Source organism: Gymnoscopelus braueri, assembly GCF_963280865.1.
Source record: "Gymnoscopelus braueri genome assembly, chromosome: 7".
Lineage (NCBI taxonomy): Eukaryota > Metazoa > Chordata > Actinopteri > Myctophiformes > Myctophidae > Gymnoscopelus > Gymnoscopelus braueri.
Genome location: NC_137608.1, coordinates 42,859,093 through 42,876,592, shown reverse-complemented (window position 1 = coordinate 42,876,592; position 17,500 = coordinate 42,859,093). Strand labels below are relative to the sequence as shown.

The following is a 17,500-nucleotide window of genomic DNA, read 5'->3' as shown; positions in this document are numbered from 1 at the left end:
GTGTAGACTAGTTATTATGCAGTATATGCACTGAGATATGATTATTCACCTGTCTGCTGAATGTGACCTAATCTTAGCTTGTACTGCTGTTTAGTTTAGACAGTGGCACATTATCTACAAGGATGAAGTTGCTCAGTTCTTGTACACAATGTACAGTATGTTCTTGACTTAGTTAGTAATTAGTAACTAGCAGTATTTGTCTAACAGTTCCTGGTGATGACGACACTGTTTAGAGGGCAGAGTTTTACCTGGCATGCAGATGCAGTGGAAGTCTCCTATTTGGTCCAGGCAGGTGGCCTCATTCTTGCAGGGGTTCGAGATGCACTCGTTGGTGTCCAGCTCACAGCGCGCCCCCACGTAACCTCGTTGGCACCTACACTCGAACGAACCTTTTGTGTTGAGGCACTTCCCCGCGTGCTCACACGGGTTGGAGCCTGTTCGGGACATAGAGCAACCAATACTTTGATTAGCCAAAATGCAGTGGCATGAACTACAAGATGTAAATTGCTCTGGATTAAGAGCGTCTGCTATAGCATAAATTGTAGGTTGTTTGGTTCATGAAAAATGAATACAATTTAAGTGATTCTTTTTTTGGGGTTGTATGTTTTATAATCAAATGATTGACTTCTTCTAACGCTATCTTGTATTATTCTATTAGCAGCCTATAATAGGACTTTAAAAAGCAAAGATGGTTTTCACTGTCTGGCACTGGGTGATCATTCCAGTCTTGGAACACAGCTATGTGATCATGTACCCAAAAAGGCTGCCCACCCCAGGATTACATCAGTCGACAGTTGCAAAGCTCCAGGGTCCTTGTGGGTTCTTTTACTTACCCAGCGAGCACTCGTCAACATCCTGGTCGCAGGAGGCCCCGTAGTAGCCCAGGGGACAGGTGCAGTAGTGGTTCCCACTGACGGGGTTGGTGTCACAGTTGGAGCCTTTCTGACACGGGTTGCTGATACAGGCATCGTCCAGCTGGCACAAGAGCCCTGGTGCAGACGGAGAGGAAAAGAAGGTTGAAATAACAAGAAGCTTACGCTGCCAAAACAAACCATTTGAAAGAAATTTGAAAGAAAGAGAAAAAAAAAAGGCTAAGTTTTGGATTGTGCGCCTTTGTCACTTGATGGTATCAGATCACAACGATCAAACAATCGTTCGTATACAAGGCAGTGTTGTCCCAAATATCATGGGTCGCCACACATTTCGGGGCCAAGGCCTGTTTTTATGGGTTGTGAGTAAATATTTAAATATCTTTTTAAAAAAAAATGTTTTTACAGGAATTAAAGAATTATAATGATTAAGAAATATAAAAACACATTTATGAAATAAGAGTTTCAGAAATAAAACAGAACTTTTCGGAGCTTTTCAAAAATGGTGATTTCTTAAAAAAAAAGGGGCCTAAAGGCGGACTTCACCTTTCAACCTTATCTCCATAATAATTGGTCCTCACTAATGCTCATGATAAGATGGCACCATTCTCTGTATTTAAGGCTGTCGACAGTTCAGAAACGTGCCTAACAGTGATACCATTTCATCTATTCTATTCTATTCTATTCTATTCTATTTCAGCATGCTAACTTTCCAGGAAGATTAGTTTCTATTAGCTTGGTAGGCAGGTTTCTGAACTGTCCATAGACCACCAATGAGACACAGAGTGTGTAATCGGAAATTGTGCCATCCCATAATGAGCATTATTGAGGACGGATTATATGAAGATTACTGGTTGAAAAAGTTCACCTTTAAGTGGTTATTTCCTAATGCATTTTTATACGTTTGAGTCCCGGGGAGACACCAAAAGTTCTCTTGTGGGTCTCAAGCTGACAATATTTGAGAGACAGTGCTGACCTGTGCGGCCGTGGGGACATTCGCAGTAGAAGGACGCCACGCGGTCGTGGCAGATGGATCCCGGGTGGCATGCAGCGCTGGCACAGTCGTCGATGTTCTCGCTGCAGTCGTCGCCGGTCCAGCCGTTCACGCACACGCACTGGTAGCTGCCGTACGTGTTATGGCACGTGCCGCCATTTTGGCAGGCGTTGGGCATCAGCTGGCACTCGTCCACATCGTCTGCACAGAGCTGGCCTGTGGGATCCCGAATAGGAATTGAGTAACGTTACGTTTCCTGTCATATATCTGTTTGGTCGATATATCTGTCATTACTACAGTATTGGTTATCGGCAATTATGCAGCCGATGTGTCCTCCCGATTTTAACCTTTAACACGTTTTGACAATTTGGTTTGAGAACAAGTGGTTAAATAAAAGTTCAGTTTATGTATGTAAAAAAACGAAAATTCAAAAGTTATTTGTGTACATTTTTATTTATGAGTTTTCTTTTCTTTTTTTTACAAAATATCAGTTAAACATAGATAATTGCCGGTCTCGCTCACGCTCTAATGTGTTGAAATGCGATGTATTTAAATGTGTAGGATAAATCATATACTGCTATTAGATTTGATTTGACAAGAGATGATGAATATAAAAGGACAAAAACGGCACATACCTGTGAATTCTGGTTTACACTGGCAATTATAGGTGTTCACCCCGTCAACACAGGTCCCTCCATTCCCACACTCGTGCCCTGGACAGTCATCAATGTTGTGGTCGCAGTTCTTTCCTGAGAAACCTGTTTGAAAGACACACAGAACAACGGTAAACACTCTTTCCCTCCCAATTCCATTATTTCGGTCTAATCCTATGAATAAAAGGTTATTTTAACCAATCTGTATGGTAGAGCATGTTAAAACATAACTAGCACATCTACATTTCACAATAAAAAATGACACTTTATTTGTGAAATTTAGACATAGGACTAGGACACAGTCTACTAATTGTCAAGTAGTACCACCTGAATCTCATAAGCACAATATCCCCCCCCGGCCAAGCGGAGATTGCCTCTTGGATGAGCAGTACTAAAGTTTTGATTCTCTCACAGGGTGGGGAAGACCTGGGTCCAAGCTAATCGCCTGGGTTCAAAAACAACATTCTCCCACTCACAACAAATAAAGTGAAACTCTGCAACAGTTAAATGTGGTCGACGTGTTCTTGTTCGTCTGTGGGAAAAAGGTGGCTGAACCTTCTTGAGGTCTGCGGTTCAGACATAAACACACAGACAGACAGACAGATATGCACACACACACACACGCGCGCACACACGCACGCACACGCACACGCACACACACACACACACACACACACACACACACACACACACACACACACACACACACACACAGCGATACACAGTGCACTTCCCTCACATGCAGTAGCACCCATCCTGCTACAGAATTACACAATAGGCCACTGTTCTATTGTAACAAGTGCTAACCAGGTAATGCAGGGTTAATTTTTTTATTAAACATTTTCAAAAATAGCTTAAATAGCTATGTGAGCACGGAGCACTCGATCAGCTATTTTGGAAAATCTTTGAAAACATTTTAAATTATAAAATAGGGCTTAAGTGATTAAAGGTGTCTCAAGTGTTGTATCACAATATCAATATAATATTGATGTATTGCCCAGCCCTAGGGTAATGCAAGTGCAAATTCAATCCAGCAGTACAGGTATGGATCACTCTGCTTGTCTTCTTACCATGTGTGAGCAACAAAGGCACACATGGTAATCCTTAACGTTAATTTAACTCTGAGAGACTAGTACCAATGTCATCAAATGGACCCGGAACGTTATGAAACAAAGTGCTATGAAACCTCTTTGTGTTATTGAACATAACTACATTCTTTGAATGTTTTGGTATTCAGCTGTAGGTTTGAATTGATATTGTTTCATAACTTTCTTTTGACAGTAGCCCCTCCCTTTCGATGGAAAAACACACAGATTGACTTCATGGATTTCTAATAGACTGTGTGTGGAAGTGATGAGGTTATGGGCGGTTCTCAAGTCCCAGCATGCTTTGCGCTGCACTGTGAAAAGGATGTTGTGCTTTGGCCATTTCCTCATGATAAGGCCTGATGTCTTCCTCCTTTACCCTGTTCACACAGTGTACACAGACACACAGACACACACACACACACACACACACACACACACACACACACACACACACACATACACACACACACACACACACACACACACACACACACACACACACACACACACACACACACACACACACACACACACACACACGTAACACACACATGACCCAAGAGGCGGGGGAGCAGCCCTGCCTTCAATGACATCATCTCTGAGCCAGGGACCAGAATGACAATAAGTACAACTGGGAGTAGGGCTGGGTGATATGACTCCGAAATCAATATCACTAAGTTCGCCCTATAAAATGTGTTGTACGACAAATAACAAGCGATTCTACAAGCTCAAAACGCATCACAATGCAACACTTTTTAAGCTTGGAGATCATCCGGCTGTTCCTATCAAACGGGGGTACCATGGCCTAATGAATATCAAACTGGGGTTTCCTTGAAATGAAAACGTTTGAGAACCCCTGCTCTAAGCCACTCAAGACTCCTCTCGTACCTGGCACACAGGAGCACTCGTAGCTGGTCTCTCCCTTCTGGATGCAGGTGCCTCCGTTGTGGCACGGAGAGGGACTGCAGGGCATGTAGCGGCTCTCGCAGTGCTTGCCCGTGTACTCCTGCTGGCACTGGCATCGGTAGGTGCCCACCTCGTTGACGCACACGCCACCGTTCTTGCAGGGCGAGGGCACCAGGGCGCACTCGTTGACGTCTTGCTTGCACGTCTGCCCGTAGAAGAACGGCGTGCAGGTGCAAATGTACTGGGAGTCGAAGGCGGAGCACTGGCCGCCGTTGGCACAGGGGTTGGAGGCGCAAGGGTCTGCCTGATGGCACAGTTTACCTGGAGTAGAAAGGAATGTTTATGATGGTGATGTCTTGTAGGTTTTGCACCGCAAATATATCAATATCTCAATATTAACTAATGCAATAGCCATATAGCAAGAGGCGTCATCGCGCTTTTATTTAAAGAGGGATTAACCAGGGAAATGTACTTGCATGACAGTTGTTTTGTGTTGTTTTTATTTTATGTTATGTTGTATACATCAATTTATATTCTCAAAATTGTATGTAAGTTTGTAAAAAATATATCACAATTTTGAACATACTGCATGTCCAACGTTTAAACAAAATCAAAATCTAGCCCTAATCCACTTTTGGTTTGTAAGATTATGTTTCTAGGGATTTCTACTTTATTGTAGATAAAAATGGAGGTTGCTTTGCATCACAAGGTCTTCAATCCCGGAATGGCACTGGAATTATGTAAGGGGTAATGAACAGTGAGGCGGTTATTAATTGAGAAATAAACCACGACAGGGTGATGAACCACACTGCAAAACGAAAGGGGTCTTCAATCACCCTGAAGGGGTTTATATATCAATAATAACAACCTTGGCTGTTCAGCATCCCGCTTATTACACGGCTACTTACTACAAAAATCAATAATTTAACACAAAAGAGAATAATTATTTTTTTATTGATTTCAAACTGATTTTATTGCTTCCTAGGGAGAAAATTTTAATAAGGTTTTTTGCGACCCGTTGCGAGTTTGTAAATCGGCTATTTTCACAATTTTTGCACAATATTCTTGTGTGACAAAGTATAAAATAAAGCTTAAGTAGTTAATCGATTTGTTGAAGTATAAATATATATACAAAATCAATATAAAAAGAAAAGGGGCTTCTCGATTATTCGATTAATCGGAAAAGTAATCAACAGTTGCAGCCCTTGCTGGCTGTATGTCATAGCGGCGGCATGTCTTACCTAACCACCCGGGGGGGCATCGGCACTTGTACCCCCGGAAGCTGTCTGGTTCGCAGGTGCCACCGTTGCGACAGGGCGAGCTGGAGCACAGTGTGTTGACGCGCGTGAGGCACCTGCTCCCCGCATATCCGTCTTGGCATCTGGGGGAAACGGAGACAAACAGAAGAATGTGAGTCGGCGAAATTGACCGTGCGATCATTGACCATATTGACGTTCACACACTGCCCGTGTATGATGTAAGAGCAAAAATGGCTGCTGTGTGAATGTGGTCGGTCACTCGTATACGCAGTCGCATTCAGCTCATCTTGATCTCTCATTCAAAGGTTAAAGCTCTATATTCTGATAGTAATTATTGCTATGTATAGTGTTTTGTTCAGTAACGGGGGTCTCCCCATCTCCCCATATCTTTAGTAAACAGAAAATATATATACATTTTCAGGTGGGTCACCAATTTCATCCAATCGGGAGAGAGAACCCATTTATCAGCTTCAATTTTAGTGTTCCAATTCCCATTTTGTCTGCTCATTTATTTGTTGCATATCGCGACCTGAAAATGTATTTTCTGTTTACTAAAGAGTTTGAGAGACGGGGAGACCCCTGTTACAGAACAAACACATTGATGGTATCAGAATATAGAGCTATTTTAACACTTATTTTAACGAAAACAAATGTTAACTAAACAAATATCACTTACACCACGTTTAACAGGAACATAATCTCCTTCCTTTTCTCTCAACACTGGATTTCCATTCTTTATTACTCATTTACAATAACAATAACTAGAGTTACTGAAGAAGGCAATCCGCCAAAACAACCACTGTGTTGTTCTGGTGTAAAAACGGTACACAGCAAATCCTTAGTGTTAATTCAACTCTACAAAAGGAACCAAAAGGACCCTTGTAACCAACCATGCCTCTGTCTGCTGCCTGTGCTTGCAAATCTATTGCAGTGATTCTCAAACTTTTTAATTTCAAGGACCCCCAGAACTCTGAGAGTGTACGAATGGAACCAAACGACACAACCTCCTGACACACAGTGTACACACAGTGTACACACAGTGTACACACACACACACACACACACACACACACACACACACACACACACACACACACACACACACACACACACACACACACACACACACACACACACACACACACACACACACACACACACACACACACACACACACACACACACAGAATGTGTTTTTAGGCTGTAAAACTGAGTTTCTCAGAGAGATGGCAGGAGAGATGGTATAATGTGAGCAAGGGGTGAACTCCTGTGATGTTAGCAAGAGTCATAAACACTGCCCCCCCCCCCCCCCCCCAGTGAACAAGTTCCCAGAGAGAGAAAGAGAGAGAGAGGGAGAGAGAGACACAGAGAGAGCTGCTGCAGGTCACGGGATGGATTCACACATTTACAATTACAATGACAGGAGTTGAGGGGTGTCCCTTGAGAACACGCAATACTTGCAAAGAGGGCCACACACACACACACACACACACACACACACACACACACACACACACACACACACACACACACACACACACACACACACACACACACACACACACACACACACACACACACACACACACACACACACACACACACACACACACACACACTCAAAACATGCACAAACGCATTAATACACTGTGTGCACAGCCTGCCTACAATCTCTTTCTCCCACACACAAGGACAAAGGATAGATTCTCACATACAGATTACACACAGGCACCCTGATGTTCACATTCATACACACACAAACAATGTTATACACAAGCGACAGTGGTTCTCAAAGTGGTTCCTTGAGGGAGTTACAAATGGAGTCTGTAACTCTTGAGAGTTATGATGGGAGTGGGACCTTGACATTGAAATAGGTTGAGAAGAAGCACTGTGCTAGGGGTCTGACGGAAGGATGGCAAGACTGACTCTCTTTGACTGATCAGGTTAGAGTCTGCTGGGTGAGCCTTACGGGTTTTACAATTATTACAGTCATTTAGCATACGCTTTTATCCAAAGCGACTTACAATAAGTGCATTCACAGTGATGTTGCTATGTTTTCAATGTAATGGGTCCCGGGACCCACAGGTGGTCATTCAAATGGGTCCCAGAAAGATTTTATGGGTCCCCAATTACACGTCTCCCCCCCCCCTTCTATCGTTTTCTTTGATCTCCAATCTCCATATCTTCTATGTGTGTGTGACTGTGTACATTATATCCTAATGCAGTGGATCTCAATCTTTTCAGGCAGCGACCCCCCAAAATAATCATATTTGAACTGGGGACCCCCCACCCTGAGAAGCGCTTGGAATTAGGAGTTGAGGCATTTAATTTAGTTTAACTCAGTTCCACAGATACATAGTCAAAATAGCAGATCTACAAGGTCTTTTTTTTAATTTTTTATCTACAAGCTCACAACGCCTTGCTTGTAGATCGCCTCTTTCTTATATTATTTCACAATTTTGACCGTATTTATAGTATAGTTTGTTGATTAGTTTGGATGCAGTAATAGTCTTTTTTCTTTTCTTGAGGTATTAAAAATATCTTAAAAGTCCTTAAATTGTGACTTCACTGTCATCTGGGGACCCCCCCCCCCCCCAAATCATGTGGGGACCTGACCCACAGGTTGAGAACCACTGTCCTAATGTACATTCTATTTTGCTACTTGTTGTAGTCACAAACTCAGAATACAGGGTACAAACTACAATATAAAGTTCATAATAATAATATGAAAAAGATAATGTACACTTCATAGGAGCAGAGATAGATAGGAACTAAAGAACAACAACACTTTGTGGAAGGGGGAAGAGAATGTAAACGGAGCAGAGATATTTGTTTAAGAAAAGTAGATGTTTGCGGCAGTATTTATTGCTCTGGTGTTTTCTTCTTAAAAAGTGGGATGCCCTTCAAATGATTTATGCTTGTGTCGCACCGAAAATAACGATCTGAAAACGACGTGTCGCGAGCCGGTGTTTCGGCTCGCGGGTCGGTTTGGTGCGCGGCTCACTTTGCCGTGCGGCTCACTTTGCCGTGCGGCTCGCGGTTTGGTGTGCGGCTCGCGGGTCGCTTTGGTGTGCGGCTAGCGGCTCACTTTGCCGCGCGGATCGCGGCTCGGTTTGGTGCACGGCTCGCGGCTCGGTTTGGTGCGCGGCTTGCGGCTCGCTTTCGGCGCGGCTCGCGGCTCGGTTTGGTGCACGGCTGCGTGGCTCGCTTTGGAGCACGGCTGCGTGGCTAGCGGCTCGGTTTGGTGCGCGACTCGCGGCTCGCTTTGGAGCACGGCTGCGTGGCTCGCGGCTCGCTTTGGTTGTATGCGTCCCGTGGACGCTGTGATGGTTGGTTTAATGCGTCCTTTATTAAAAATGTGCGTCAGAGACGCAGGACGCAGGGCTAGCAGCATCTCTGCATTCACCATTCAACAGGTAGGGAACAAAACTACTAATCACCAGAAGTCTTAAGTGCATTTCCTGCAAAAACAAGCAACCAAGAGTATACCAAGCGCTAAGGTAAAAGTGCAATATATCAGCTACCTACTTTCTTAAACAGATGAGACAAAATAGCAAAATCAAATGATCACGAGCTAAAACAAATAAGTGTATCGACTAAACAAGATCCAATAAAACAATACAATACAATCAAGAGCTAAATTGACACGAAAATGTTTACAGTGCAGCATTCGCCAGCATAATGTCTAACTATCTACATGCTTATATAACATGGTTTTCATCCCTTTTCATATCAAGGTCCATTATTTATTCGGCATTTGAGCCACAGACCACCGTTTGATGAGATTTAGACTGTCTGACCCAAGACTTAGAACATTTTGTTATCGTGGGAAACAAAAAACAAAGTGTCCTTAATTCCATGCTGTATTGATGTTGGTACCATTAGGAGAGACAACAGGCCAACGAAACCAAATGGACCCGGTTTGGTTTCATTTTAACGCTCCCAAGAGTTAAAGATCTATAAGGGTCCATTTGGTTTCCAACTCCCCATCATTTAACTGGGGACCACCTGGAACCCCCTCAAGGACCACTTGGTGGTCCCGGACCACTGGTTGAGAAGCACTGCTATATACATATTGATTCATTTTACTGTTGATACTCAAGATATAGAACTACTATACATTACAATGTGCTATACAAACTACAGTACTTACATTTTACACTGATAGATTGCACAATATACGTAATTACTTTAGTCCAGTCAGTCCTAATGCAAGCAGCCAGGTCAGTCCATAGGTCTATTTATCCGGTTTTTATTGATAGAATGCCATGTTACTGTACATTTACCTCTATATCTACCTATTGGTGGCCTATACACCATGCACACCATCTTTATTCTGTCTTTTATATTACATTTTTATAGTTGCTGTGTTACTACTTATTCTGTACTTATAAAGGTCTGTCTGTCTGTCTGTCTGTCTGTCTGTCTGTCTGTCTGTCTATCTTTCTACCGACCTACCTACAGGGTGGAGGGCATGAAAACAACGATAAATATTCAACAACAGGAAAGGGAAAAGAACACAGTAGTATTTACAATAATTTTCCACACTCCTTTCTCTCTGACAGCTGAGAGAGAAAGGCAGCAGCTGCCATGGCTAAAAGCACCGTTATTATTCTTTGTTGCCGCCAGTGTCACACACCAAAAATAGCAGATCTACAAGTTTGCAGCTTGTCGCACGTGAGCGACAAGCCCCTAATTGGTCATACCACAACGACAGCGTCACACAAAAGTATCAAAGGTAGCAGATCCGCAAGCTTAAAACGCGGCGCGAAGCAACGTGTTTTGAGCTTGTAGATCTGCTACTTTTGAATTTGTATCCTGCAAAGGGCGTGACTATTCCACGGTGTTTGAGCTGCAAGCTATAACATTATGGCAACTTCAAAGCACTTCAATGTCCAGCATACTGGACAGAGACTGATCCCAGTACACCAGACATTGAAGGACAACAGAGCACCAGTAGCAAGGAGAGATTTCTGGTAAATGTCTGCCCTGATTAGATTCCTGAGAGATATCCAGCATGGAGGTGGTCCGATATATCAGACTACCTCCTAATACAGGGGTCTTCAACGTCTTTCAGCCCAAGGACCCCTAGCTGAGAGAGATGAAGCAGGCACCCCCCACTACATATTGTATAAAATGTTGTTGCAGATTCAACTTTTTTCATAGATTTCATAGACAGCTGGATTCATGTTAATATGTCATTTCAAATAGTTAACCTTTAAACCCTCAGTATTTAGTCAACTTGACCGTTGGCTCTGTACTTGGTCTGCTCTTTTTCCCTCTACACTGACTCTCCAAAAATTACTTGTTGTTGCAGCAAAACTGCTTAAAAGTGCTTTGAATGTAAAATAGGGTAAACAATAAACATGCCTGCCTTTGAATGAAAAACATATGCACAGACAGATACCTTGTAGGATTCAGAGTTCACCACATTAATAATAGATTAGGAATATTTAAAGAGAGAGAAAGAGAAATCTGATGATATCTGCCTATCGGCCTTCCTGTTCTCCAAAACATCAGCATCGGCCTTGACAAACCCGTATGGGACAACCTCTCATCCAATGACATGGTTAAATCTGTGTGGATCTGAAAAAAAACTAAGAATGACTCTATTCATTTAGAAAATTCACCATCATCTTTTTTTCATTGTTGGACTTGCAAACTTGTAACAACCGACCACTGTTTGTACAGTTGCCTTTCCTCTGCCTCGCAGCGGAATCAATTATCTGCGTGACGCGTCGCCCCCATCGACATGAAAGTGGGCTTCCCACGACATCAAACCTCGCCGCGGCGCCCGAATACCTGACCAGAGCTAATAACGAGTCTATTGGCCTCGGGGGGGCTCACAGAAACCATGTCCCCAAAACATTCCCAAAGGGGCCACTGTGTATGTCTGTGTACTACGGACCGGGCCTGTGTTTAGACAGGGTCTCTCACAGTCTCGGGGGATCAGGCAGCCCTGGGTCGGTGGCGAGGAAAAGAAAACATCACATGCTACGCTGCCTAAACCCCCTGCACAAACACTGAGGGGACGAGTCATCCAGTGTTGCCAGATTCTACGAGAGAAACAAAGCAACCGGGTCTATGAAAACAAGCCCAAAAGAAGCGACTACAGTAGGCCACATGAGCACTTTAAACCTTTACGCGTCGGTTATTTGAAAATAGCAGATTTACAAGCTCACAACTGCTATTAAAAAAAAAAATCTTGGGGGGAAAAAGTGAAAAGTTTGACAATATTTTGGAAACATTTTAACAACACATATCTGCTACGGTAGGGGGTCCCTGGCACAAAATGTTTTCAGATGGGGATACATGGACAATTACATATTAATTTGGGGGGTCCTTGACATGAAAATGTTTGAGAACCACTGGTTTAAAGCCCAAAGTCGCTTATAATAAGCAGACATGGCAACGCTGGACTCATGGCTCTGTTCTGGCGTTTAGAATGGTGACCATTGCCTTGAATGAGTGTCCTGTGATGCTTTGTGTCTGCCAGACCAGGACGGGCTTTCCAAACGTTCTCGCCTCGAGACCCAAAAGAGAAATGTGGCGTCTCTCTGCCCCCTGGGACCCAAACTTACAAAAGGAAAAAAAAACATTTATGAATTAAAGAGGTATTTCACTTTAGAACTGTTCTGGGGTCATTTTAATGTCTACTCAGGCGTTTGTGTGTGCACCACCCCAGACCGTTTTTAAGTTGCTTATTCAATATACAGTAGATATTTGATATTCATTTTATCTATGCTATGTCTGAACCATTTTTGAAGAAAAAAAAAAGAGATTATCTTCACAATATCAATATCAAGGTATTTGGTCCAAAGATATCATGATTTTTAATTTTATCCACATCGGCCCGACCTAGAGGCTACTTTTTTGTGTTAATGAATTTAGTTTTTTGTGTTATAGAATTCTTTTTTTTTGTGTCAGGGGATGCTTCCTTGGAATTCCTGAGCATCCTCAGACATTCCCTTGGAGGACAGTGTGAGAATGTGTGTGTGTGTGGGGGGGGGGGGTCAGTCCAGTTAAGACAGAGTGGTAGCGGTGGCTGGCGGGTGCTGGGGTCGTGAGGCGCTCGCTGCACGAGCCCACTGGCAAAAAGGCCGCAGGGAGCAGGTGCGCATGTTAATGAGGGGATGGCAGCTGCTGCCTCACCCCCCCACACACCCTCCCCTCTCTTCCTCTAGTCTCCTCCTCCCCTCCCAACCACTACCCAGTCCTACCCTCATCCTCAACCCCCAGAGAGAATGGAAAGAGCCCGGGCCATGGTGGGGGGGTATGAGTGCCCCTACAAACACACACACACACACACACACACACACACACACACACACACACACACACACAAAAAAGGGAAACACACACACACACACACTCTCACTCTAGGAGCTTCAGAAGGGGAGCGGAGAGGGAGAACGAGGGAGTGAGGGAGTGAAGGAGGGAGGGAAGGATGAGTGGGCCCATTGTTTTCTACCCCCCCCACACACACACCAATTCAGGGCCGACCACAGGCCGGGCGCCTCCAAGCAGAGGGCCGCGCGCGCATTCAGCTGGTAAGCCTCCTCTTTCCTTTCCTCTTCTCCCCTCCTTCTCTCTCTCCTTCCCCGAAAAAATATTTTTCTTGTGATCTTCCTTTATATCTGACTCATCTCTGGATTTCCGTCTTTATTTTCGTATTATCCCCCCCCCCCTTCTTTTTAAACTTCCTCTCTTCAAAGGCGACGGCTTACAACAGTCTCCCTCCACCTCTGTGTGTGTTTGTGTGCGCGTGTGTGTGTGTGTGTGTGTGTGTGTGTGTGTGTGTGTGTGTGTGTGTGTGTGTGTGTGTGTGTGTGTGTGTGTGTGTGTGTGTGTGTGTGTGTGTGTGTGTGTGTGTGTGTGTGTGTGTGTGTGTCCGTGTGTGTGTGTGTGCGTGTGTAAGTGTGTGTGCGAGCCGTCTTTCACGGTTTCCCTCCAAACCCCCCAGCCCCCTCCCTTTTTTCATAGGGTTGGCTAGTTCTGTAAAGACACCGCATTAGGATTTATAAGTCTGACGAATCCCCAAAAAACTTTCCTCAAGAGTTGCCTTTATAGCGGTCTGCCAGGACTGAGGCACTAAGTGTAAGATAATCTCAGAAAGTGGAACTTTCTGAAAACAAATCCCCAACACACACACACAGCACAGTCACACACACACACACACACACACACACACACACACACACACACACACACACACACACACACACACACACACACACACACACACACACACAGAGTGAGACAAACAAAAGCTTCTGAGAGAAAGAAAAACTAAATTGGAACTGGTTTGGTTGGGTTGGACTGGGGTTGCTGCCCAGTGGGGAGAAAAAGGGACCGGGCGAACAGAGGGGTGGCCAGTTTAGAAGGAATGTTGCTGTTTACTCTAATAGAGCTGCCCCCAGAGTCCTGTCCCTGTCCCCCCCAGACCCGCGAAACCTCAATGGACGCTCGCTGGCAGCCTCACTTTACGGCCCCCTGCAAAAAGTCACACCGGCTTTGAAACAGGCCCCCGGCCTTCCCTGCCCTCGCAAAACGCGCCTGGCGTCTCGCACCGAGACCCAAAAGGCAAACAGATGCCCCCCCCCCCACTGCTCATTTACCTCGTTGCACGTGGAGGCACTGTCCAAACACACTCGGGCTCAGGCACTGGTGCTAAGTCAACCGTAGCACACGCAAGGCAAAGAATGCTAACAGTTTGCTCTTTAACTTGGCGAGACCCCGTCAAATATGCTGTCAGCACAAAAACAGGCTTTTACAGGAAGCTCACTGTTTAAATAATACTTTACAATTTAGCACTTCCAACCTGGTGTCCCTATTTTTGGCAAGTAATGATAGGCAAAATAAAAATATTCTAAATGTTTCACAACATTTTTTTAATAATTCAATATATCAACAAGCTCACAACACATTGCAGCTTCTAGATCGGCTATTTTTCACAACAAAGTATATAATATATACTTATGGCTTGAATGGTTCAAATGGTTACAAGCAACAGCAACCAGAACAACAGCAACAACAACAACAACGAGGGATGAAACCGAGAGATGTTCGGCTTCTCTTTTATGGAGTCTTGGCGGTGTTCAAAACAAACAGCACAAAGCAGCTGCTTCAACAAGGGCTAATCTCAACAGCAGCAGGTAAACTGGCCCTGCTTGGAAAGTCAAATAATGAAGACATGAAAAGAGGGGGCGCAAATCAGAAGCTGTGCAAATATCAGGTGCTGGAGAGGTATCGTGTAACCGCAGAACAGGAGCGGAATTATCTGTGCTGCGGGTAAGGCTGATACTGTTATTATCTCCTCTATCATCCCTGGCCAGTAGCCTGCATTGTTCCCATCCCCTCACAGCTCAAAAAACCTCTCACAACTACTTTTCTCTTCGATTGCTGCCGCCGGTAGCCAGTGGCAACAGGTCTGTCTGCGCCAGTGATGGGATGCATGGCGGGGCCCCGGCCGGCAGCAGCAGATGTTGTGGTGACATCTGACCCTTGGCCAGACGTCACTCACAGGGGTTTTCCTCAGTGCTGGGGCCAATCTGCCATCTGCCACCTTTTCTGAGGTCACACAAGCACCGGGCTTTAAAAGCGCATAATATGTGGGCTACACACGTGCACTGTACACAAACAAACGGGGGCAAAAACGAAAGGGATCTTTTGGTGGCTCGACAGGCTGCGTTTTGTTTTATATTATCTCCGGATTCTCCGCTAAGAAGCTTAGGGAATTAGGTTTTAGGGTTGTTGTTTTATAGGAATTAAGTGCGCTCAAATCCATTATTGTGCCAATAAGTATACTAAATCACTGTGGGATAGTGAGAAGGCATGATTTCCATGCTCCATTTGTAGACAACTTATTAAACAACTTTCAGTGATTTGTTTATCAGTGTTGCAGTTGTTGTTGTTGTTGTTGCTGTTTTTGATAGCGAAGTGAACAATATCACTGCTTAAAACGCAACTTAATTAACCAGTAGCTTTAACTTTCACAGGTGCCTCAGCCAATTGATTTCATTATGGAATTGCTGCCAAGCTGGAGTCAAACTGTGTTTTTAGTGCAGCATGTTTTTACCTCTCTACACCCCACCCCCCTTCCTCATTTCCTGGCCGTTTGGTATCTGTGCCTGGGCTAAGTCCCCTTTAGTCTTGTCTGATCTGTTTTAAAAGCATTGCCCCAGGGAAGACTGGATTGGGGGTGCCTCTCTCCCATGCCTCCACACACCTACTATCCGCCCCCCTCCCCCCCCTCTCTCTCTCTCTCTCTCATGTTTTTCCTATGTTCGTTTATCTGCCATAGATACTCAATGTAACATAAAGAAAATCGCAATAATTTGTTGTGTCGTCCCAATTTCCTGCCGTAATCTGAAGATTCACCTATTCAGAGTCCACCTCACTCCATAGCACTTCACTCTCCCTGTACCACTTCTTCTACTTCTCTCTCCATTGATTCTAGACTGACCAAGATATGGCTACAAATGCAGGCATATCTTCGTCACTCGTTCCCATGTTTAGTTTTTTAGGTTTGTTTTTCTTGACCACAAATGTTAAAGCGGCACTATGTAACTTTTAATGAATAAAATGTAATGTTGTCCAATCTGTATGGTAGAGCCTGTTAATGCAATATAACTTATACAATTGGCGTGGTTGTAATTAGTCTCCCTGCTCATCTATTGAGACGTTTAGATCCTGTGTCTAGGTGAGACATGACCTTTGACACGATCCTGTTTCTGGTTTGACACAAGTTTTGACCTGAAGGTCAAGCAGGCCGGCTCTATTAGCTCAATGGTAAAAAAGAAAAAAAAAGTCAGCACTTGCGTACAAGCCCAGGTTCAAATCCGGGGTAGAAGAGGAAAGTTACATTAACTTAAGATCTTAAGAATGCATGTTATTTAGACAGATGCTATGTTCATTATTTACCTGGTATCCTATAGTTTCTTGAGGCTGTGCAGCACTACACTGTCTCTCTGCATTCTATGTACAGGTCAGGTATGTGATTACTTACCATGCTTATTTTATGTTGCTCTGGATAAGTAATAAGTAAATTGCAGTCTAACCCAGTAGTTCTCAAAGATGTTCACGTCAAAGACCCCCACATTGATATGTATTTGGCCACAGACCCTCATCTGAAAAGATTCAGCGCCAGGGACCCCCATAAAAGGAGATTTGTGTTGTTAAACATTTTCAAAATTATTCAAAACATTTTCAAAAAGTATAAAATTCCTATAAAGTTCCTCCTTTTGCTCGGGACCCCCTGGGTCCCCTGGGGGGTTTGAGAAACACTGGTCTCACCCTCAACAAAGAAAATGGTTGTCAACGGTCAATTATCAAGAAGTTACTCAGTAATACACTTGACTCAAGACAACCCTACTTATTCAAACAGAGTAGTGCTGCAGCCTGGAATGGACCAGACCTAAAACTGGGACCAAAACCCAAATTACCACCAAACCGCCACCGTTGCACAAATTACAGGGGGTCCACGGCACTGCCCCTGTGTCTTCTGTTCCTCCTTCCACTCATCCTGCTCTTTTTGCCTCTCTAATTGTAATCGTTGACCTGGCCAACCCACATCTGGTAGACTCCATTAGAGACACTGTTTATTTGGTCCAATTACTAAAACAACCCATGGGAAAGAGCCCGCTCCCCCGGGGTCTCTCCAGGTACTGACCACTGTGTGTGTGTGTGTGTGCGTGCGTGCGTGCGTGCGTGCGTGCATGCGTGTGTGTGT

At 44.2% G+C, this 17,500-nt stretch overlaps 1 protein-coding gene across 1 annotated transcript in view; it reads right to left on the bottom strand.

The window, feature by feature from the left end:
• Positions 1-17,500, bottom strand: part of notch1b (notch receptor 1b) — a 54,599-nt gene that overhangs the window by 29,978 nt on the left and 7,121 nt on the right. Inside the window, exons 3-8 of the mRNA XM_080434422.1 lie at positions 5,752-5,891; positions 4,493-4,831; positions 2,499-2,621; positions 1,846-2,079; positions 834-989; positions 249-434 (exon numbers count right to left, since the gene is read on the bottom strand). Coding sequence (XP_080290548.1) covers positions 249-434; positions 834-989; positions 1,846-2,079; positions 2,499-2,621; positions 4,493-4,831; positions 5,752-5,891 — 1,178 coding nt within the window. The remainder of the gene's footprint in view (positions 1-248; positions 435-833; positions 990-1,845; positions 2,080-2,498; positions 2,622-4,492; positions 4,832-5,751; positions 5,892-17,500) is intronic.